At 41.6% G+C, this 25,050-nt stretch overlaps 1 protein-coding gene across 1 annotated transcript in view; it reads right to left on the reverse strand.

The window, feature by feature from the left end:
• Positions 1–917: 917 nt before the first annotated feature.
• The window catches only part of Hspa4 (heat shock protein family A (Hsp70) member 4), a 41,517-nt gene continuing 17,384 nt past the window's right edge, over positions 918–25,050 (reverse strand). The window contains exons 5-19 of the mRNA XM_021213650.2: positions 24,596–24,695; positions 24,003–24,136; positions 20,813–21,057; positions 16,197–16,273; positions 13,688–13,839; positions 12,970–13,076; positions 11,877–12,010; positions 10,463–10,644; positions 9,079–9,171; positions 7,757–7,909; positions 6,606–6,731; positions 5,731–5,838; positions 3,828–3,947; positions 3,099–3,260; positions 918–2,947 (exon numbers count right to left, since the gene is read on the reverse strand). Coding sequence (XP_021069309.1) covers positions 2,744–2,947; positions 3,099–3,260; positions 3,828–3,947; positions 5,731–5,838; positions 6,606–6,731; positions 7,757–7,909; positions 9,079–9,171; positions 10,463–10,644; positions 11,877–12,010; positions 12,970–13,076; positions 13,688–13,839; positions 16,197–16,273; positions 20,813–21,057; positions 24,003–24,136; positions 24,596–24,695 — 2,097 coding nt within the window. The 3' untranslated portion in view covers positions 918–2,743. The remainder of the gene's footprint in view (positions 2,948–3,098; positions 3,261–3,827; positions 3,948–5,730; positions 5,839–6,605; positions 6,732–7,756; positions 7,910–9,078; positions 9,172–10,462; positions 10,645–11,876; positions 12,011–12,969; positions 13,077–13,687; positions 13,840–16,196; positions 16,274–20,812; positions 21,058–24,002; positions 24,137–24,595; positions 24,696–25,050) is intronic.

A 25,050-nucleotide genomic window follows, 5' to 3' on the forward strand; every position in this document is an offset into this window, starting at 1 on the left:
GCCTGCCACCTCTTGCCTTGTCACTTATGCCCCTAAAAACAACTGCCAGTTTTTCACCACAGGCTGAGCTGGAGCCACACTGAAATCCTTCCCCCTCCAGGTACATCTTGGCTCCTTGTATGTCTGGCTTCCCCAGGCCTATTATCTAACTCCACACACGTTGAAGAATCTTCCATGAAACCTCAGCCACTGGTAAACAGAGCTAAGTAGTCACCCAGCCCTTTCTACCATTTTCCTTACACAGATGCAGGGGCACTGCTGACCATGGGTGAACACCTGATGCTGTAAGAACATCTACGCCCAGGCCCACCCAACCTCTCCTCCAAATACATAGTCCAGAGCAGTTACAAGGCATGACCTGAGGCTGGGGGTGGTGATACACACCTTTAATCCCAACACTGGGGAGGCAGAAGCAAGCAGATTTGAATCTGAGGCCAGCATGGTCCATAAGGTGAGTTTCAACCAACCAGCGTCTGACTTCTCCCTACATAGGACCCGTGCCACGGCAGTTAAAGGTCTCATTACTTCAACCCTGTTGCCTCACCACAGGGCATGTACCCACTAGCCAGGCATCAGTTCCTAGCAGATTCTGGCCCTACAAAGTCCTAGCACTTATGTTAATACTCTGTGTCATCTACCTTCTACCATCAAACCTAAAGGCCAGCCTCGCAGAAGATTCCTATACCAAGAACAGAGGAGGACACTGGATTGATAGTCTCCGGGGCCGAGGGCTCCAAGATAAGCACAGGCAAGCAGTCTGAGCAGAATGATTGACTGCGGTCAGCCCAGGTTATTCTGTTGACAGTCTCCCCCAGCCTGTCCCTACCCACCCACCCACAAATATAACAACCCAAATAAGCACCCCCACCCCCACCCCACACACACAAACAGCTCACTTAAGGAAATTAAGAAAACCATTCAAGTTAAGACAGGTTTCTTTTATTAGTTTTTTCTAAACTTTGTCTCATGTTAACTGTTTTTCTTAGTGTAAGAATGTGACCTAGAGTTTTTAACAAACCAGTTTGGATAACGCAACCTGGATAAACACTTGTTTGCACACAAGTCATTAGTTGCCATCTGGCCAGCCTCCACATAAATCCAATCGGTCTATATAGACAGAGCAGAAGCAGACCATCTCATTTCTAGCTTTTAACTTTAAACTTCAAATTCATCCCCATCCCAACACCCAAACCCTCCCACCCACCCACACACACACAAATGTTTATGAGATCATCATTAAGGACAGTCAGTTGCATAAGAGTTGGCTTAATCCTCAGCCTGCATTTGAAAAAGCTATTGGCCTCAGAGCAAGGCCGGTGGGCACTCTTGCAGCACTCAAGGAAGCAGAGCATACATTTGGCCTGGGGTTGGTTCCAGGCCTGTACCAAGCGGGAGTCCAGCTGCTTACATAAGCATGCATTCCTTCCTCTCCAACCAACTGCCTCTAGAGCACTTAAAAGCTATAGCACTCCCTGTGTGGACAGACCGACAGAAGCATAGTGATTCTAACTATGCACGGTTTAAGCTTATTTCCAACAAGCAAAAATAAACAAAAGGCTCTTACAGAGATCAGCGATTACAAAGACCCAGAACATACCCGACACTTGTAACTAAGGCAGGAAACCAACCCTGACCTCTACTGCAGGCATCTGGCCCTTTGTTTGCAGAACATCTCTTTCCTGTAGATTTGCCTCAGGAATATGTGGTGTCCTGCCACTGGCTTTGGTCAGCAATGAGATGTTCTTGTGACCTTGGGCACCTTGTCTTTGATACCAATTTCAGACTTGTCCAGGGCAATGCAGTGCAATAGCTTTACAATCTGTCAGCTGTTTTAACATACAGATTGGCAGATTCAAGACACATTAACACAAAAGATACCAAACTAACCAAGAGCCTTCAACTCTCATCCTGTTCCATTCAAACCTCTCATTTACATACATCTACCACCAGTGGAGCAGGTCAGGGGACAAATCTTTCCACCACACTAAGGATGGACTGCTCAGATTTGCCACGCCTACATCCAAGTCTTATTTACAATCCAACCTTAAGGTTAAACTACACTTTGATGCTTCAGTATTAGTGAATGTACTTTTAGGGTACAGGAAGCCAGAGTCCCGAGTCCCTTGACACACTAAAGCTCGCTCTAAGTGAAGAGGGCATGTAGCATTTATACTGCTTGCGGATGGAGGAGGAAGACAGGGCTGGGGATAAAAGGATGAGAGCAGGCTCTGCGCTCTCCTGTGTTAATCCATGCTTGACCACTCTGAGCCTCAGATATGGAGGAAGCCACAGCCCCGCAGCCCCGCAGCCCCTCAGCCCCGCAGGCAGAGAATGCTGGCGGTGATCTCCACCTAGACCTTCCAAAGCATAATCGGAACTTCTGTTGTGTGTGATAAGGAAAAGCCTGCCTGGTGGCTGTCACAGCTTCTGTCAGAGCTCAGTTTCCCCAAACACAGTTCACCTTGTAGAAGCATGATTAAAACGAGGGAGGTGAGAGCTCAGAAAGACTAGCTGGGCTCTTAAACAGGACCGTAATGAAGAGAGAGCAGTGCACTTCATCTCTGGATCTAACTATTTAGAAGTCAAAATGCTCTGTGTATTATTCCCTATATACCCCACCCCGAGATCCCCTAAAAACTGACTAAGAAATCTCCAGTATTTGCTTGTTCTAGTTGATATTCAGAACAAAGTTGACAACTTAAAGCTTTATAATAGTCTGTTTTAATATAAACAAGTGTTGGAATCAATCAATGTCCATCTCGGGAAGCTTCTTGTCGCCATCAGAAGGCACAGCTGTGTCTGCACCGTGCTCAGCACCCTGGGAGCCTGGATTGTCTCCTTGGCCATCCACTGGTCCATTCTGCTCAGCATGTTTTGGTTCCTCCTTTGGGGGTTCCACTTTGGGTTTGGGCTTTGAAATTATAGGACTGCAAATACTTGTCAGCTCCTAGAATGGTAAAGAAAACTATAGTTTCTTATAAATGAAACAAATGTTGTATGACATACTAAGCCCCAGTACCTAAGGCATAATGAAATCCCAACTGTTAATAACAAAGAGCTGTTAAGAAATGTCCAAAGTACACAAGGGCAAGAACTACCTTAATTTTAGCTTCAATCTCCTTTGTCTTGACAACTGGCTCCATGGTCAGGCTCTGTTTGTTCTGCAGGTTAAGCTTGTTATTCATCCACTCCATTGCCTCATTGGTGCTTTTCTCTACCTTTGTCATGTCAGCAGCATCCAAGTGTTCATACTGGTCCTCCTACACGTAGAGAGGACGGTTATAAAAGTGGAGGATGAGCAACTCCCTACCCAATATCGCCTCTCAACATTTCTCATCGTGGGGCTGAAGAGACAGTTTGGCAGCTAAAGGCATTTGCTGCTCTTGTACAAAATCCAAGTTCAGTTCCCTGTATCTTCCTTGAGCAGCTCAAAACCAACTAACTGCAACTTCAGCCCCCAAGAAAGATCCAACACCTTCCTATATGCATAAAACTAGTAAGACTAAAAAAAAAAAAAAAATCTCCTGGTCTACAAAGTGAGTTCCAGGACAGCCAAGGTTACACAGAGAAACCCTGTCTCGAAACACCAAAAAAAAAAAAAAAAGAAAATCTTTGAAAAACTAAGACTGGTTGTGTTGGCGCATGCCTTAATTCCAGCACTCAGGACACACAGGCATATGGACTTCTGTGAGTGCAAAGACACCTGGCCTATAGAGCTAGTCCCAGGCCACCCAGGCCTACACAGTGAGATCTTGCCTCAAAAACACAAAATCAAACAAACACACAGTGCCATAACCAAAAATCATAGAAAAATGAAACTAAAATACCTTGTTTTTGAAAGAGCTGATAACTTTCATATACTGTTGGATTTGCTTCCCTAGTTCTTCAAATAATTTTGGTCTTTCTTCAGATTCCTGGAACCGTGTCTTAATGGGTTGACCTAAAGTCTAACAGGAAAATACACAGGTTTGTATAGGGTAGCTTAAACTATCCAAGATATATAACTACTAGGATTAAGAGTAATGAGGTTAACTTGTCACTCTCTGGGTATGTGTATGCACACACATAATAAACATGAATACACAACACATGCTTAAAATAATACAGGTTATTTTAAGCTAAATGTTTGTCCAAACCATTGAAATCCCAGGCACCTTCTCCAGCTGCTCATGAGCACAAGTCAAGACTGTCCCAAGTGGAGTTGTTTCTCATGACCAAGCCCAATTCTCACAATGGGAGGACAACCAAAAGTTACCTATCCCAACAATTTTTAGTAAGAAACAAACTCGGGAGGCCAGAGAGATGGCTCTACAGTTAAGAGAAACCTGGGTTCAAGCCTCCACACCCATACATTGGCTCAGAAACACACACACACACACACACACACACACACACACACACCCGGGGGGGGGGGGGAGACTCTCCACAATAAATTGATGCCATCTCTCCCACACATTGAAGAAGAAAAGCAGGAGACAAAGTTAGCCATAGACACAGGTGAACTATGTTATATGTACATTATCTGGGTCCCAACTCTGATCAACTAAATGGTCGTCACTATTTAGGAAATAAGAACTGGAAAACTCAACACAGTGACACTGGAGATTTCTGGTGCAATGATGGTGTAGCAAGAGGCTGTGGGTTTTGAGTTAAACATAACTCAAATCACAAAAATCTTAACTCAACTGGAAGAAAGTACAGAAAAGACACACTAGCCTAGATGGCTAAAATAATTAGTCTTAACTTTCTTATGCCTGGCATTTTCCAGAAGAAAAAGAAAAATATTTTGCATAGTGAAGCCAGGCAATAGTGGTACCTTTAATTCCAGCACTTGGGAGGCAAAGGCTGGTGGATCTCTGAGTTCAAGGCCAGCATGGTCTACATACTGAGTTCCAGAACAACTTGAACAACAACAAAAGAGAAACCCTGTCTTTTTAAAAACAAAAACCAAACAAATGAAAACATAGTTTAGCAGACCACTTGCATCCCTGCCAAAGAAAGCTAAGTCCCAGGCGCTGTTCTTGAGCCAGATACTCTGGACAGCTACAATGGCCCGGTTCTTCCACAAAGTCCTCAATAAAAGCCATAATAAAAGGGAAAGTTCCAATTTCCTCCCAGTGAATTTACAACTTTTTCAAACAAACAGGGAGGTACTACCGTCTGTTACCCATCTAGCTGTGCATCTATCCTGCCCCTCACGCTGAGACGCTTCGCGAGGCATGACGTCAAGCCTGCAAACCCAGCACTGGGGAGGAGGCTGAGGAGTGGAGGACAGCCTCAGCTGCACTGTGGGGAAAGGTACACACACACAACCCTGACAAACTGCACAGCAGCTACCTGAGGAAAGGCTACAACTCGATGCTCTTTCTAAATCCTGACCCCAAGAAGGGCCTCAATGCTAACTCACTGGAACAAAAGTGAGCTCACTCTGTAACTGGCTAAGAGAATAACAGGTTAGGTCATCAGAGTGATACAGTTCTTGCATGCATTTTTAGCCTGTGCTTTTTACATGGAAGCTCCACTCTGGAAACTGCAAAGGCTCAGATACCTCTGTGTTAAGAGTCACTTACTGTGGCGCACGCCTTTAATCCCAGCACTCGGGAGGCAGAGGCAGGCGGATTTCTGAGTTCGAGGCCAGCCTGGTCTACAAAGTGAGTTCCAGGACAGCCAGGGCTATACAGAGAAACCCTGTCTCGAAAAAAAACAAACAAACAAAAAAAAGTCACTTACTTTTAATTCAGCCAATTTGTCTACATAAACTTGCTTTGGTTGATCTTCTCCATCTTCATACAGCCAATTTTCAGTATCCTCTAATTTTAAGGTAAATGTATTACGATCCTGTAAATAAACAAACAAAACAACACCAAAAAAAAAAAAAAAACAATCACATGTCTGACTCTCGAACCCACACACTGTAATGAGAGACAATAAAGAAGTGCAAACCAGTCCTAGGGGAGGGATCAGTGAGTAACCATGAGCTCGCCATGCAAGTGTAAGTAAGGGCTTGCGTTCTGAAACCCAGAACCCATGTAGAAGCCAAACAGATGTGTGAGCTCCTCTAATCCAGCACTCAGGAGGCAAGAGATGGGGATCCATGAAACGGGGTGCCTAGCTACACTAGTTTAAAAGAAAAAAAATCAGCCAGTTGCAGGTTCAAGAAAGACTGTCTCAACAGTAAGTGGAGAACAACCCAGGAAGACAGGAGACAATAATTGAGGCTCTCCATGGACTCATGTGCATGTGACGCCTTCACACATGTAAAACTAAACATTCAACTACTCCAAAAGTTACAACTATGTAACTCCCAAACAGAAAATTTTAACTTTTTTTTTTTTTTTTTTTTGGATTGTATCCATACGAATGTTTTGCCTAATGTATATAAGCGTCCATGGAGGGCAGAAAAGACTATCAATTCTCTATAGCTATAGACAGTATGAGCCACCATGAGTGCTAAGACCAAAACTCCAGCCTTTGAAGAGCCTGTGCTCCTACCACTCAGCTCTCGCAGCATTCCTTAGTACCATGATCACACACACTAACACAGCTTCCTTTGAGTGTCCCAGGACTAGCCCTAGACCGCACCAGTCAGGGAGCAGGGCACTTACATCTTCACTCACAAACTTCTCATATTCACCACTAAGCTTGTCTCTCATCTCATACACATACTCTTCTACCGCATTCTTGGCGTCATTCCGTTCCTTCTCCAGTTTATCCTGCATGATCATCTTACCCTGGAACACAACAATGAATTAATAAACACAAGGACAACCATGACAATTCCCTCTTACACATCAACTAACATTAAAAGCAACAAGCTTTCCCTCCTCAGATCCTTCCAATTCTTGAGTCACCCCTACAAAATAGACCTAGAAATTAAAAAATTGAAAAGCACAGATTTTGTGGGTTTTTTTTTTTTTTTGAGGGAGATAATAAAAATAAAGACCCTCAAAAGCAAAAACAAAATATTTAAGATAAGAAGTGGTGATGAAGGTCAATCTCTGAGTTCCAGGACAGCAGGGGTACACAGAGAAACCCTGTTTTGAGGTGGGGTTGAGGAGGAAAGTCCCAGAAGCCATTTATGGGAACCTTTTTGCCAGACAGAGTGGCATGTGCCTTTAATCTCAGCACTTCGGAGGCAGAGGCAGACAGTTCTCTGGCCAGGCCAGCATGAACTACAGAGTGGGTTCTAGGACAGCCAAGGAGAGACCCTGTCTCAAACAAAACAAAACAAAACAAAAACAAAAACAAAACAAAACAAAACAGGGCTGGTGAGATGGTTCAGCAGGTAAGAGCACTGACTGCTCTTCTGAAAAGTCCTGAGTTCAAATCCCAGCAACCACATGGTGGCTCACAACCACCTGTAGTGACGCCCTCTTCTGGTAAGTCTGAAGACAGCACCTATGTATAATCATAAATAAATCTTTTTAAAAAATTAAAAAAAAAAAAAAAAAAAAAAAGCCACTTGACAAGAGACACGTGATGTAGATGCCACTATCACACACAAAAGAACATGAGCCATAGCTTACAACTTAAATCTGCTTTTACCAATAATCATCCAAACTGTCGGAAACCCAAAAGCCATATCAAACAACCCTTGTACCGGAGTCAGTGTCAGACACCCTGCATATCAGAGATTTACATTCCGATTACTTACAGAAGCAAAATTACAGTTAATAGCAAGGAAATAGTTTATTGTTGGAGATCAACACAACACCAGGAACTGAATAAAAAGCACTGACTTAAAGTCCAAACGTACCTCGTTCTCTGTGTATAGGCCGAGCATCTCCCGATCCAGCTGCCACAGCAGCTGGCTCTCTATGGGCAGGTCCACCGTACTAGTCTTCACTTTTGCCTTCTTTGCCTGAGGTGGTTGGTCCGTCTTTTTATCTTTTGATCCAGCTTGAGATGTCTAAAGAAAAAAAAACTATGAAGAACAAACCATACAGACTAACTTAATATTTTAAAATAGATGAAATATCAAAAGCTGATTTGGCCTCAGTTAACTAATGATGTAACTCATAATTATCATATCTAGAAACTGAAGAGCGAATCTGTTATATGAAGAATATATTCAGGAGTTAAGCGTGATGGTGGTCATTAGGGGTCGGGTTCCTGTGTCCTACCCTCCCCATCTCTGTACCCACACGAATGCACTGCTGCATCTTCCTTTTTAAAAAATTAGTCTTAAGACTTTGTATGTGGGGGCTGGTGAGATGGCTCAGTGGATAAGAGCACCCGACTGCTCTTCCAAAGGTCCGGAGTTCAAATCCCAGCAACCACATGGTGGCTTATAACCAACCATCCGTAACAAGATCTGACGCCCTCTTCTCCAGTGTCTGAAGACAGCTACAGTGTAATTACATATAATAAATAAATAAATCTTTAAAAAAAAAAAAAAAAGACTTTGTATGTATGCATACACACATGCCCTGGTACATGTGGGTGGAGTTCAGAAGACAATTTGTGGGGAATCAGCTTTCTTTCCACCAAGTGGGTCTGAGGAATCCAACTCAAGTTGGCCAGTTTGTCAACAGGTACACTGACTGTAGAACTTATCACTGGTACCAGCTGACCCATCTCCCCAGCCACATGGAAACACCTTACAATAGAAGGAGTGGCCCTTCTGGCTCCCTAGCCACCTTTGTGGCTGTTCTTGGTTGGTAGCCATTCCACTCCTAAAGCAGAAAAAGGTGACCAGAAAGACATAAATCTCAACTAGAATACTTTATTACATTGCCCTGCGCTGCTGTTTATCACTCAATAATTTAACAATATCCTTAAATTTACAAATGTGTCAGAACAGACTCATGAAAAGTAAACCACAATTTTTCTTCACTAAAACTTTTAGCAAAAGGGAAACAGGTAAGAAAAAGGGTAAAACAATTGGCAAAAAGTGAAAGATGCAAAAGGAGATTTTATGTCTGTTTCATCAGTAAAAAACTAGTGTTAATGTTCTTTTAACTTTCTAAAACACACTATGCAATGTAGCTAAAAACCTCTACAAATAGATACCAGCACAGAACCACATTCCAATCAGGCCCTGGGGTTTTTGAGAGACTGAGAAGTCTAAGGCTGTACCTCCATCTCCTCAGACTCCGCCTTGTTTTCTGCTGGGGTCTGTGGCTGTTGCTGCTCTTCAGCATGTGGTTCTTCCTGATCCACTTGCATCTTCTGAAAAACCAGTTAAATCAAACATTGAAACCAGAAGATTCTAACAGAAAAAAACACAGGCTCACAACATACTCAAAGTCACAGGGTATAGAATGCCTGCTGACTTACCAGCCATCACTGTATCAGGGTTCAAAATTCCAACTATGCACAATTACACAGAGCTTTTCCTCTCTGGAGTTCAACACAACAGTGTGGGTTGGTACCTGCCCAGGCTGACATGCCCACCCTTGTAGGACTATGGAACTCCTTTGTGAATCACAAAACACTCACTCAATGGAGTGTGGAAATACTAACTCCTATTACAACTTGAGCTTCTCTTCCACGTGCCTTCTCCCAGAGGCTTGACTTTTGTCAAGAGACCCACAGAGAATTCTTTCAGCACCATTAATAAAGAAGTCTGGGAGCTGGTGAGATGGCTCAGAGGGTAAGAACACCCAACTGTTCTTCCAAAGGTCCTGAGTTCAAATCCCAGCAACCACATGGTGGCTCACAACCATCCATAAGGAAATCTGACTCCTTCTTCTGGAGTGTCTGAAGACAGCTACAGTGTACTTACATATAATTAATAAATAAATCTTAAAAAAAAAAGAAGAAGAAGTCTGGGGGGGAGGTTCGGGGTCCTGGGGAGATGGTACTGACTGCTCTTCCAAAAGTCCAGAGTTCAAATTCCAGCAACCACATGGTGGCTCACAACAATCCATAATGAGATCTGACACCCTCTTCTGGAGTGTCTGAAGACAGCTACAGTGTACTTATGCATAATAAAAAAAACATCTTTAACAAAAAAATCTGGGGCCAGGGGCCAGGCAATGATGGTGCATGCCTTTAATCCCAGCACTTGGGAGGCAGACGCATATGGATTTCAGAGTTTGAGGCCAGCCTGGTCTACAGAGTGAGTTTCCAGGACAGCCAGGGCTACACAGGGAAACCCTGTCTCAAAAAAACAAAAAAGGCTGGGAAGCATCTGAAACCAAGATGTCAATGTGGGCGCTCTGCACAGTGCTGGTACCACACATGGGGAAGAGCCAAGCCTGTGAAGTCTTCAAAGATCTGAATCTGATGTACAGAGACTAAGACCTGTATTTATCAAGAGTATATAATCTCCTGTACTTCTAAAAACAATTACCAGACATAATCAGAAGTATAGTGTTGAGCTGAGAAATGGTCTGAGGGAGGAGCCAATTCCAGCTCCTTTCCACTGGAATGAAATGTAAAAGTGGTTCGAGTGGCCTCGGTGCTCCTGGCAGCCAGTCAGCTGTGACCAATACAAACAGTATCAAATGCAGGTTACCTCCTCTTCCTTTGCATTCTGATCCGTCTCCATGGGCTCCTCACTCTCCTCAGACTTGTGCACCTCCACCAAGGCCGCACTGGACACACTGAAGATGCCGTGCACGTTCACCCGGACCTTGACTTTCACTTTTGAGCTGGAGCCGTCAGACTGTGGAGTGACTTTCTGAACTGAGAACTGAGCTGGGGATTTAAGGAAAGAATGCACAGTAAGACTGACCTTAACCATCCATAGCTGTAGTAATAAACTGACCAGGCTCCTGGGTCAGATCACCTCCTTCCTCTCAACACCATGCATTCCTGACCCCACACTGAGGGCTCAAACGTCTCCTGTTGGTTTCTCCTTGCCTCCGGTCCCCTATGTCATCTGCATGTGCTGTGCCAGATGGTCAAGTAGTCAATTTCCACAATTTACTTTTAAATTTTTCCAGTTTGTCATCTTCTAAGAAGTGGTGATTTCTAAATTTTACTACCATACCAAGAGTTTGTTGTGGAAGTTTATTTTCTTATCTTTTAAAGTTCAAAAACAATTTTGTTTAAAAAACAAAAACAAACAAAACCATGGAAAGCTTGAGACAGGCAAGCTGTACATCTTGGCAGTTGCCTAGGACAAAAGCCATGGTGGGTTTCAGAGGAAGGCTATAGAAGCCCAATCTGTAAGTGAGCAGACCCAGGGCTAGGCTGACATTGGAAAGACATAGAAAAGAACAGTTCGAGAAGTTAGCCTTTCTGGGTATGATTGTCATACAAATGAAAAGCAGGGAGGACAACTTTCTTCCCACAATTCCCAAAGATCACTGAAACTGCTCCTCACTGTTCACCCACTGCACAGATCTTTAGAATTCTTGGTTTTTCTGTCAAGTGATATTATTTCCAAATTGTAAATGTTCTCAATTTATAAAGACTGGTCAACTTGGTTCCAAAATCTACAATAAACTGATGCTGTAAACAACATAGTGGTTTCTGTACAAATCTTGTAACCCTATATTAGAAGCCAACTGAACTCTATGACATGGTCTTCATCAGGACCACCTTAAGCAATGACCCACAATGTGCACTCAACCCAGGAACACTACTACAAAAGTCAAGCTTCCATTAAATAACCATCTGACAGCAAGTGCTAAGGGCAGAAGTTTGCTTATGTGGTCTAAAGCACCTACATTTCTATGTTTTTGTTTTTGTTTTCAAGACATGGTTTCTCTGTGTAGCCGTGGCTGTCCTGGAACTCACTCTGTAGACCAGGCTGGCCTCAACCTCAGAAATCCACCTGCCTCTGCCTCCCAAGAGCTGAGATTAAAGGCGTGCGCCACCACTGCCCGGCAGCACTTACATTTCTGAATAGTCTATTTTTTTTTCCTTTTAGTTCTCTAAGTACAGACAAGTTTTTGTTACTATTTTAGTTCAATTCTACTCACCTATAGCAGGATCTGGATAGGGCAAATCCTGAGGAGAACTATAGTAGGCCTCGAGAGTGAAAGGTTCCTTTCTATAAAAGGTGAGGACTTTGGAGAAGGGAGCAGCATGGTTTTTGGGGAAGACTTCACAGTCACTAGGAAGAAGAAAAAAGACAAAAAACACAAAACTTCTTAACGTTCTTTTTCTTTTTAAAATATTCCAATCTTTCTTTGTTATTTGGGGTGGGGTAGGTGGTGGGACAGGTATGTCCATGCTGAGGTAAGAGGAACCCCCCCCCCCGATCTGAGACAGCAGTCTCTGCTGTTTGCTGCTACCCAATCCAAGCTTTCAGCCTGGAAGCTTCTGGGGATTTCTGACCATCCATCTCCCATCTCACCCTAGCGTTATATTGGCTCTGGGGATCTGAACCCAGGTCTTCTGGCTTGTATGGCAAGCGTTTTCCTCAGACAAAAATTTATGACATTCTGTACACCTTTGATACATGTATCCTAGGTTTTTTTTTTTTTTTTGTATCCTAGGTTTGTAATTACTGAACAGTCCTAGTTTCTCCTCCTTGTCAGCTGTTATTATTTCCAGGCTCATAGAGAGATGACTCAGAAGTTAAGAGCACTGGATGCCCTTCCAAATGACATGGGTTTGATTCCCAACACCCACATGTTATCTTTCAACTAATGCTTCTGGTCTCCTCATATAATAGGCACACACATGGCACACAGCCATACATGCAGCTAAAATACACAAATAAAACAACAATCTTAAAAAATTCTTTAAGGACTGTTTAAAAAATAATACACTTGAACAAGTATATATAATTTTAAAAGGACAGGGCACTAATTTATTCATGTCTTAAAAAAAAAGGAAAAAAGAAGAGACTGATACTCACTATGTAGCCTCTTGATCCTCCTGCCTCCCTCTACCAAAAACATGCTAGATTCCAGGGATTCACTATCATGCCTGGCCTTGAATTTACACCAACAACAATCACATTTTATGCCTTGGACAAATACACATGTAAATTGAAATGAAGGGCAACACACTGCCTAGATTCAACACCCAACTGAGTACGTATAAACAAGACTGATAATATATTACCTTGACCCCTCTTCAGCTGGAGAATTCCATCGCAAAGATATTGGATATGCTACCACATCAGTGATAGAAAATTCTCTGACTTTGAAAGCAGGTGATAAGATTGCACACTAGAATGAAAATTTTAACAATTCCATTGACACACAAAGACATTATAAATTGGTATTATAGAACTACAAACAGGAGGCCATCACTGATTTAATATTTTCAGTAGTAATATAATGGTATCTGAACAGTTCTACAAACTGCTGTCATTGTCAAATTTACTAACTAGTTACTTTTGAAGTCTTACTTTAACTGAAGTACACTACTTTATGAATTAACAGACAATCCAACAAATTCTATCAGCTCTAGCTTAGGCCCCTTAACCTAGGCCCACAATTCCGTTTGTTTGTTTTTGTTTTTCCAGGACAATGTTCTCTGTGCAGCCCTGGCTTACCTCACTCTGTGAGTGTCCTGGACTCACTTTGTAGGCCAGACCTCAAACTCACTGAGATCCATGTGCCTCTACCTCCCAAGTGCTAGAATCAAACAAAAGTCCTGCATCTGCACAACCCCCAGCTTCTGTACTTCTGAACTCCTCTTACTACACACTACGCCTCAATACCTTTTATGTATGTCAGCTGCCCATTTTAAGCAAGGGCTTCAGAATCTTACACCTTAAGCTGCCCTGATGTTAATGTAGCTCTGTGCTATGACCTATGACCAAGACCAAACTCACCTGCAGAGCACAGCCTCGGGTGACGGCTTCATCTGCATTTAATGTTGTGCTGAGTTCTTTACCAAAAAACTTGCTGATCTTCTCTTTCACTGCAGGAATTCGTGTGGCGCCACCAACTATCTCCACTGCATAAATATCTTCTTTCTTTAACTCTACGGCAAAAAATGAGACATAGAAAGAATCTTTAAATCAGTATTCTACAATGAAGAAAAAAGTAGTAGAGCTCATGGTGAACAAATCCAAACATTAAATAAACAAATCCACAAAAATTAAATTTTATTTTATTATTCAATTTTTTTATTGAAAAAAATTCAACTCCCTCACATCCTCATTCCAAAATTCCTATCTCCCTCCCCAACCCCTTGCCCTACTCACACACTCTCATTCTCTCACACCAGAGCATAGCCTCTGGTAAAAAGTAGTCATCTTGCCAGGCGGTGGTGGTGCACGCCTTTAGTCCCAACACTTGGGAGGCAGAGGCAGGCAGATTTCTGAGTTCAGGCTATATAGAGAAACCCTGTCTTAAAACAAAACAAAACAAAATAAAACAAAACAGTACTCACCTTGACTCAAATAACAACAGTGGGGTTTGGAAGGCACGGCCCAAGGACACTACACTTTTGCCTGTGCAGGTCCTGCATTCCCTTAGAGTGCTACACAAAGTACTGTCAAGAGATCCAACATTCCATCCAGCATGTTAGCCCAAAGTGGGCTTCAAAAATACCACATCACCCATGACATGCCATGAAGCAAGGAAGTTCCAAATAACAAGGCAGAGGCACATAGCCATGGTCTATGGTCTCCTGGGGATTAGGACTAGGACATGGCAAGGCTCTGCTACTGCCCAAAACCTATCTAATGCCAAGTGCTTTCCCAGTCACACTTTATCTAACAACCACTGTTTCCTGAGAGGACCTATTTAAAGAAGCAAGTGTGAGGGTTGGTAAGATGGCTTAGCAGGTTAAACACACATGCTGAGAAAGCCTGGTGGCCCCAGAGTTCAGCCTCCAGGATGCACGAAAATGTGCAAAGAGCATCAACTCTACCTAGTTATTGTCTGACCTCCACTAACTCACTTTTTTAAAAAAGAAATGAGCTGCAGCCAGGCACATGAGATATGTGCCTGTAGTTCCAGCTGGAGGCAGGGGAAGGAATACTGCTTGAGTCCAAGGATTCCAGACCAGCCTATACAATGCAACTGCAACTCCTGAGAAGACGAAAAAAAAGAATGGGGAGCAGGGAGGGTGACACTCCCAAAATCCATAGTAAAAACACTTACTTCTCATCAGCACTGATTTAAGACCCAAGCCAGTACACTAAGCTAACATTACATCAACACCCTGAATTAATTAGTGACTAACAAAAAGGTAAACATTGTACCCCAAACTGTTTTAGTTAATAATGTGTTCCTAAGCGAATTGTGGCCCTTTAGTCTGAAACATAATTAAAACATTTATAAATCACACATGGTTGACATGTCTTCCTATGTTCCTGTATCAACATGACTCTCCACATTATTTTTATATATTTATTAATCTGTTTGTTTGTCTGATTGATTGGAGACTGGATCTCTTTAAGGACTGCTGGCTGTCCTGGAGTTCACGGCGATCCATCTGTCTCTTTCTCATGAATAGGGAGATTTTTGAGACAGGGTCTCTAACCTAGGCGGGTCTTAAAATTTGATGATGACCTTAAACGTCTGACCTGTCTGCTGAAAATACTGACACGCATCACCATTCAACCTCTGGCCTTCAAAAAAAATATTTATTTTTAATGTATATGGTTGTTTTGTCTCCAAGTGTCTGTGCACAATGTGCATCCATGCACCACATATATGCCTGATGATGACACAGGCCAGAAGAAGGGGTTGGGTCTCCTGGAAGTGGCGTTTATACTCAGTTATTAGCCACCACGAAGATGTTAGGACCTGGGTCCTCTGGTAGAGAGCAGCTAGTTCTAGCCTCGGAGCCATCGCTCTCGGTTTTTTGTTTTGTTTTGTTTTGCTTTGTTTTGTTTTAAGAATGTCTTCCACTGAACGTGGAGCTTGATTCTAGGATCATCTGTCTGCCTTCCCACCACTGGAGATTACAGGTGTGTGCAGCTGCACCTGGGTTTTAGATCCTGAGGAGCCAAAGGTCTTGTTTGAGCAGCAAGGCTTTACCCACTGAGCCATCTCTCAGAGCCATACTAAGTTAACACAGGGCTCACTGACAAAAAGACCACCACATACACATTGCAAAACAACTTCAGTAAACAGATTTATACATCCATCTGTGCTTGAGATTGAAATGAGACTTTTCAGAGAAAACACTTTTATTTCCCTGTATTCTTCATAGAAGGCTTTAGAAAGAAGAAATATTCCAGGAAACAGATAAAGCTAATCACAGCATGAAACTAAACTGACAAGTGTTCATGCTGCAAATATTTGACTGGGAGAAAATGGTAACATGCAATACATCCCCAGAGTCTGAGATCTACAAACAATTAATTCAACGACAAAAGTACTCACTGGATTGCTCCAAGACGCTTCGAAGTGGCGGCTCCACTCTTGCTAGGAGATCATCACACATCTCCAAAAATTTGCCTCTAGTAAAGCAATAATACAGATTAAACCACATTCCACTTATACATAAAACAAAAGGCAATAACAAGCACTGATAAGGATATGGGAACTGCAGGCCTTACATGTTTCTGCACAATGTAAAATGAACACTAAGAGTCTGGCTTTTGCTTGGAATGCTAAACTATGCTAAACAGCATTGCCAGAGGACTGTGATTCTACGCTAGGTACGCACACTAATAGAATTAAAATGTAAGTTCATGGAAATAAAACATGTACATGATAGGATGCTTTCCAACATGATTCATAAAATCCAGAAAGCAAAAACAATTCAAATGCCTGTGAATGGTACTCAGGAAGAAAAGGGAACTGACTCATGGTGTTATCGGGCTAGATCTGAAAGTGCTGTGCTAAACAGAAGCCAACCAAAGGACATCTTTTATTCCTGCTATATGAAATACTCAGGATAGGTATATCAACACACATACACACACAATATTTCAGTGCCAGCTTGGGTAGGGGAAAAAAAAAAAAGAACATTAACATACATAAAATTCTTCTCTGTGGGCTGGAGAGATGGCTCAGAGGTTAAGAATACTGACTGCTCTTCCAGAGGTCCTGAGTTCAATTCTCAGCAACCACATGGTGGCTCACAACCATCTGTAATCAGATCTGATGCACTCTTCTGGGATGTTCTGAAGAGAGCTATAGTATACTTACATATATCAAATAAATAAATAGATAGATAGATCGATCGATCGATCTTGGAAAAATTCTTCTCTGTAAGATTGGTTTAGAATTAGAGAAAGAGCACAGCTCTTCTGTCTACACCTTGTGCATGACCTGGTGTGGTGATCTTTTACAATTAGTGAATACTGACACAGTTGTCTGTAGGCTTTCACACTGGGGCAGGTTGCTCCCATCCATCCCTATTTTTCTTCCTGAATCCTTGACAACTATCTATCTTTTTTGTTTGCTTGGGTTTTTTTTGTTGTTGTTTTTCTTGGATTTTTTTTTTAAAGACTATTTTGGGTTACAATTTATCTGCTCTGAACATAATTATATAAACAGAACTATGCAACACTCAAGTTATTTCAAAATGAGTCTAATGACTAGCATGTCTCACAGTCCATCCATGATTTATTCTATATCTACATTTTATTATTTTTTATATTTATTTTATGTGTATGGTCATTTTGCCCGCATGCATCTATGTATGTATGTGCATGGCCTAGTGGTGCCCTCAGATCAGAAGGTGTTAGATCCCCTAGAACTGGGGTTATGGATGGTTGTAAGCTACCAGGATAGTAGTGGAACAAAACCCAGGGCCTCTTTACCACTTAACTATATTATGTATCTCCAGTTTCATATGTACATGTTTCAAAAAATAATCCATACAATGAGTCAATACACGTTTTGTTTGTTGGGGAAAAAAAATAAACAGCCCCTGATAGGACAGGACAGCAACAGAGGCAACAGAGTTTCCTTAAAAGGGGTTAGAAATGTGGCTCAAGGGTTAACAGTTGCTGCATTTTCTAGAACCAAGATAATGGCATATAACTGCAACTCAGTTCCAGAAAATCCAAAACCTCCTCTCACCTCTGAAGGGACCAGGGACATGCATGGTACACCTACATACACACAGGCAAACACTCACATACAGAAAAATAAGTCTTTTAAATAGCATTTTAAAAAGTTCTCTTAAAAGGGAAACAAGAATGTAAGGAAAGAAAAAACACTGATAAACAAACCCAAACTGGACAAGAAAATAGAAGTAAGGTCAAAAGAAAGAAAAACCACTCTAAACACCGTTTCCCAAGGCCTGGGCATAGTGCTTGATTGGACAATGCTTGTTTAGCATGCATCAAGCCTTGCGTTCCACCCCACAATACTTAGAACAGGATATGGTAGTTTGTGAATGTAACCCTAGCACAGAAAAGAGTTCAAAGTCAACATACAAAATAACCTGTGTCCAAAAAAAAGCAAACAAAAAAAGCCCAAGGAAGCAGCCATGATGTAATGCCAGAACTGGGGAGAAAGACTGGGGAGGTGAGGAGCGGCCTGCATCAGTGAGTTCCATCCAAGCCAACTGGGCATACAGAGTGACAACTATGTCACAAAAGTAAAAGGGGTCTGGAGCAGAAAAACTGGAAGGAACTTAGAAATACGTATTTCAACTACAATGCACAAAAGAATACACAAATCCAGATATGTGCCCCGAGGCTTTAGCACTCATGAAGACTGCTATTAGAGCTGAGCTTCCTTCTCTTCTAGGAGATGACAAAAACATTCTATAATTAGACAGTGGACACCAGTAACCCCCTTATGAATAGACAAAACATTCAAGTGTACATTTAAAATGGTAGATTCTTTTATATGAAGCCTACCTCAACAGACAGACAGACAGACAGACAGACAGACACACACACACACACACACACACACACACACACACATAACCAGAGAATGCAAATAAAATCTGAACCAGAACCAAAGGAGAACTGTTGACTGACAGACTCTGAGGCTTTAGCAACGAAATGACTGTTTCCATTATATACAAGTGATGCTTCACAGCACCGCATATACTAAACACCACTACCTGGTCACTTTGGAATGTTCCACTGTATGGTGTGTGAATTCATTTTTTGAGATGGGATCTTCCGTGTCCCAGGCTGGCCTGAACCTCATTTGATGGTACATATTCAAGCAGCCGCCTAACTTGAGATATCACATTTACCCAGACAGAAGATTAAGTGATGCTTTCCCTGTCCCTACCCAGTGCAACAAACCCTTGTCTTTGATTACTGCCTCAAGGAAATGACACGTTCAGGATAGCAATGTTTCCTGAAGAACAAGCCAACATTAAGCTATGGAGCTAAAATTTGTGTTTCCTTTTAGTGAGTGTTGTGTTTGCATGTGTGACAGCATACAAATGGAGGTTCTCTTCTTCTACCAGGTAAATCCTGGGGATTGAACTCAGATACAAGGCTTGACAGTAACCACTTTTACTTGTCAAGTCATCTCTCTAGTTTGATCTTGAACTTCTAGCCTATCAACCTATTATGTGGAGCTAGAAACTGAACCCAGGAATTCTAACCAAACACACTACCTACTGAACCATTATCTCACTTAATTCTCATATTCATTCATTCATTCATTCATTCATTCACTCTCTCTCAAGACAGGGTTTCTCTGTGTAATAGAGTCCTGGCTATCCATGGACTCCCTCTGTAGACCAGGCTGCCCTCGAACTTAAGAGATCCGCCTGCCTCTGCCTCTTGAGTGCTGGGATTAAAGGCATGTGCCATCATCACATCTAGTCATACCTCAACGGTTTTAAAACTAAAGACAACATTAATTTAGAATACTGTAATGGTGAAAGTAATCTAATCCCATTCATTTAAAAATTAAGCAGAGTCAACTTCAAAAAAAAGTCAAAGCTATAAAATAATTGTGTTCTCACATGTAGATTTAACACATTTTTTAACAACAATGTAGTAGTCAAGGCTGGAGAGACTAGATAGCTCAGTAGTTAAAAAAGCACGGTCACCAAAAGAGACAGGTTCAACTTCTAACACCCACAATGCAGCCCCTGCTATCTTTAATTCTAGTCCCAGAGTTCTCCTTCAGGGCTCCAAAGACAAGTATGCATGTGGCCTGGACATATATGCAAGCAAAGCACCCATACACATAAAAATTAACATTTGAAAAACAGCATGCAGGCCAAACAGTGTGTGAAAACACATACACGCACACGCGCGCACGCGCGCACACACGCACACACACACACACACACACAAATCTACTTAACTCTTATAAACAGCATTTGACTAACAAATTTTTAAAGCATATTGGCCTCCCCTGTCTCTGTCTCGCTCCCTCCCTCTCCAACCCCCCCTTCTCTCATGCACACGAGAGGAGGAGGGAGGCCTCACACTCATTTTAAAAAAAAAAGAGGAAAAATTCCAAGCAGGAGAAAAGGGTGAGCTAGGATATACTTGGACACTGGTCAACAATAAATACCATCTCAAATTTTTTAAGGGTCACTCAAGCACACTTCTCCAAACAAGTCATTAGCCTTGCCTGAATTCTACCAGGAGTTCACAGCCAAAAGAACATCTCACACCCTCATCCAAGCAACACGATCAGGCAACAATAACACTGAGTGTTTCTGAAATAACCTTAAATGTCAGTTACACAGAATTCTTGCAGTGCTGAACAAAAGGGATACTGCCCTCAAAAGATCCTTAACTACTCAAAAAGAACATTTTTAAATTGGTGCCTAAGTCAAATTCATCCTATTTCTGCATTAAAACAGTTCACTAGTTTTATGAAAACCAGTCATTTGTGTCTAATACATATTTGAATTAACTAGTGACTTTCAGAAACATTTAAGTTACCAGAATAAGTTTCAGTCTCCATTACTAGAACCACTGGATAAACACTTTAAATGAAAACTGGGTCCTAAATGGCCTGTAATTTTTAACATGTTAACCACCATGATTTCATTAATCAGTTAAACAAAATAAAGGTCACTGTTCATTTAACATTAAGAACATGGTTACCTATTCATAGTTCCGGATACATCAATATCATTCATAAAACATTCAATGCTCAAAGGGAGGTCTGAAGCATTTGCACTCATCAATTTCTTGAGTTTCTCACACTCTTGAGACAGTCGTAATAAAGCACGAATTTTAGATTTTATGTCTAGCTTGTATTTCTTTCCAAATTCTTCACAGAAGTGATTTACCAACACCTCATCAAATTTTCTGCCTCCCAATGTTGTATCAAAAGCTGTGGCCAAAACCTTCAAGGAAAAAAGAGGATAATCCAAAAATTAACCAACTGTAAAATTTACCATGATACACACACTCTTATTTTTTATTACTTTTATTTTTATTGGTTTTTTTTCAGATAAGGCTTCTCTGTGTAGCCCTAGCTGTCCTAGAATTTACCCTGTAGACCAGGTTGGCAAAGAACTCACAGAGTGCTGGGATTAAAGGTATGTGCCACCACCACCTGGCCATGATCTACTTTCTAAAGGCCAGAAAATGTGTTCATCAAGGCTGAAAATAAGGACGTAGCACATAATACTTGCTAATACTACACTATGAAACAGGCAATCCTTTTCATCACTGTCCAGGTAATATACTAAATAAACTTTTTTTCTTTCTTTGGGGGGGGAGGGGAAACACCATGAATACACTTGGAAAAGGCATGGCCCCACTCCACTAACGGAAGCCTTCCAGAGGATGAGGCAAGACAGCTGCCACAAGCCTGTGAGTTCCAGACCAGCATCAACTCCAACATGAGCAATAAATAACATACTTCATAATCTCTACTTTACACATCATGTGGAAGTAAAAAAAAAGGCCATCTTCAGGTTGCTAACACCTGCTGTAATAGAAACCACTTCAAGGAGTTTCATACTCAAGGCCAAACACTTGTACCAACTTCTAGTCAGGAAATAGTGGAACTCTAATCAGTTCATTGCCTAAAAGCAGCAGAAATGTTAGGCATAATTGTGTTTTTATGTGTCACTTAAGTCTATCAAACTTGCATTGACAGTTTTCCACATCTGTAGCAGAACTGTAAGTTTCCATCTAAAGCAGATCCAGTAAGTGATGACATGCTAAGCAACAAAACCTGATAAACATAACCTCTTTAATGAGCACTAAATCCATTAAGAATCTTTATTTTGTTTTGGAGACAGGGTTTTCTTTGTGTAGTCCTGGCTGCCCTGAAACTTCCTCTAAAGTCCAGGCTAGCCTCAAACTCAACTAAGATCCAACAGCCTCTACCTCCCCCGACCCCAGTGCTGGGATTAAAGGCACAGGCCACCATTGCTTGGCTCAAGAAATGTTCTTGATAAGGTAACTGAAAGTCTGGATATAGATTTGAGTACAGGGATTCCAATTTTATTTTCTCCAACTGAGGATGAGGATGTAGCACGGCAGTAAAGCACTTGCTAAACAAGCAAGTGCTAGGTTCAACCCTTAGCGCCCCAAAAAGATAATACAACAAAGCTAGGTGTACAGGTACACATCTGCAATCCCAGAATTCCACACTGAGACACACCACCAGCCTAAGCTAATGTGAGACCTTGCCTCAAAATCCAATTATTTTAAATGTGAAAGTGTCAGATTTTTAGAAATAATTCTATCAGTAGTTTATGGTAGTTCAAATAGGTATGGCCCCACAGACTTGACCCATAGGGAGTGGCACTATTAGGAGGTGTGGAGGAAGTAGGGGTGGGGGTCTCTAATGCTACACCCAGTATGCCCCAGTCTCCTGCTGCCTTCAGATCAACACACAGAATTCTCGGTTCCCTCTCCAGTGCCGTATCTACAAGGACACTGCCATGCTTCACGCCATGACAATAATGAACTAAACCTCTGAACTTAAGCTAGTCCCAATTAATGTTGTCCTTTATGGAATGGTTCTTATATGGTGTCCTTTATACAGTATATCTTCACAGCAAGGAAACCCTAAGACAGTGGCTAATTTTTTGTATTTTAAGACATTTATTTACATATTTATTGAGGATGCATAAATGATAGAGAGGGAACAACTTTCAAAACTCAGCCCTCTCCCACCCCGTGAGTGCTGGGAATCGAACTCGGGTTATCAGGCTTGGAAGCAAGCAGGCCTCATCCACTCAACCAACTCATTTATTTTTATTTTTTTTCCACTATGGAGTCCTGACTGGCCTAAGAGTTACTTTATAGATTGCACTGGACTTCAGTATGATACACTTGCCTTTGCTTCCAAAACCCAAAGATTAGTCATGAGCCACCAGCTCAATTTAAATTATTACCTGAACATTGAGAATTATGTCTGACCCACAATTTATTGCTATAAACCTTGTAAATATTCATTTCCCAACCAATGTTTGATAACAAAAAACCCTAGAATATGAAAATATAGATAAGAGAGTAAAACAGAGTCTTTTGAATAATAAACCAAGTCTCTATTATTCAAAAGAGGAGGAAGAAGAAGAGGAGGAGGAAGAGGAGGAGGAGGAGAAAAGAAGAAACAGAACAAACTAGAACCCAAAAATACCCTCAAATGAGTCCCTACACTGCACCACAAAATTGGGGGGCAAATTTAAACCTTAGCACCAAGAATCTTGAAATACACTCAACTAAAGCAGGCATTAGAAAAAGTTACCTAGCCAAAGAACCACTAGCCTCTACTCACTGTGTAGCTTCCCAAAGGAGCCAGACATACACACTCTGGCAATCCCTCTCTTTAAACAGCTCTACAATTCTATATACAATGGTTATTACTCTAGAGCTGTAAATGTTCTAGAAACCTAGACTATCACTTCTAGTCTAGAGTCCTTTAGCATCCAAATTTTCAATCAAGAGCCTTTCTCTAACTCTCCAAATCGCAAGAGCACCCTAAACGCCCTCTCTGTTGCTGACTTTACCAAGAGAAGAGGCAAGTAAAATGTTCCAAGGAAGCCGGCCAGGGTGCACTGCTTCCTACACAGTGCAAGTGAGAAAATCACTACTAGAGATCTCGGGAACCTCACCTCAAAGTTCATGCTCTTTCTTTACTTCGCACCATACCAACTCTACATAAAGCTTGTTTCGGCCCACAACTTCCATTCCTCCCACCATATCTGCATTCCAGGTCAGGTGACTCACAACAAGCTTCCAATCGGTGAAAAATAATAATAATTTGTCACTCAAAATCTAATCAAATTTAATCAAATTTTAATCTCCAGTTTTCTGGAAAAATACTTACTTTCAGTTTTCCTTTATTAAATGCACATACAGAAACTTGATAGGCAGAATGTCCCATATCTACAAAAACTACATTTCTTGGTTTTTCTTCTAAGGCAGGAAGGTCTTGTTTATAGATTCCATAAGCAAGAGCAACTACAAGAGGGGAAAAAGTAAGTTCAACAGAGTATCTCCTAAAAACTAAAATTCATTTAATCAATTTAAAAAAAAAGCAAAAAGGAAGAAAAAAGAGGGCACATTTCATATCTCAGGAACAAGATACACTGGGTACTGTGTTGGAGACAATTTCTTTATAAACACTGCATAATTTTATTCATGTGGAACATTACCATTACAGTGCTCAATGTTAAGCAGCTTCAGTATTTAACAAGTCAGAGAGTAGGAGTTAAAAATCGTCCTCTCATCTGCAGCTGTCTCATTCATTCCCCACTTTTTGTTTGTTTTTGAGACAGGGTTTCTCTGTTTAATGGATCCCTGGCTGTCCTGGATCTTATTCTAGACTAGGACGGCCTCGGACTCAAGAGATCCACTTGCCTCAGCTGAGAGTACTGGGAATAAAGGAATTTGCCACCTAGCCTCGTTAACCCCTCTTACCTGCAGTTGTTTCATTCATTAACCGCAAGCAATTGAGACCAGCAATCTGTGTGGCATCCATCACTGACCGCCGTTCTACATCAGTGTAGAAACTAGGAACCTGTAAAACAAGCATTCTCTTTACAAAGACCTGCAAAAAGTTGACATCTAGAAATCAGATTAAGAAATTGTTTCCTGGGCTGGTGAGATGGCTCAGTGGGTAAGTGCACCTGACTGCTCTTCCGAAGGTCCGGAGTTCAAATCCCAGCAACCACATGGTGGCTCACAACCATCCGTAACAAGATCTGACGCCCTCTTCTGGNGTGTCTGAAGACAGCTACAGTGTACTTACATATAATAAGTAAATAAATAAATCTTTAAAAAAAAAAAAAAGAAATTGTTTCCTCAGGCTAATTTTGGAGGAGTATACCCGTAATCCCAGCATGTTTAAAGGTAGCAGAAAGATAAACAACAGG

This window comes from Mus pahari, chromosome 14, assembly GCF_900095145.1.
Source record: "Mus pahari chromosome 14, PAHARI_EIJ_v1.1, whole genome shotgun sequence".
NCBI classification, from domain to species: domain Eukaryota; kingdom Metazoa; phylum Chordata; class Mammalia; order Rodentia; family Muridae; genus Mus; species Mus pahari.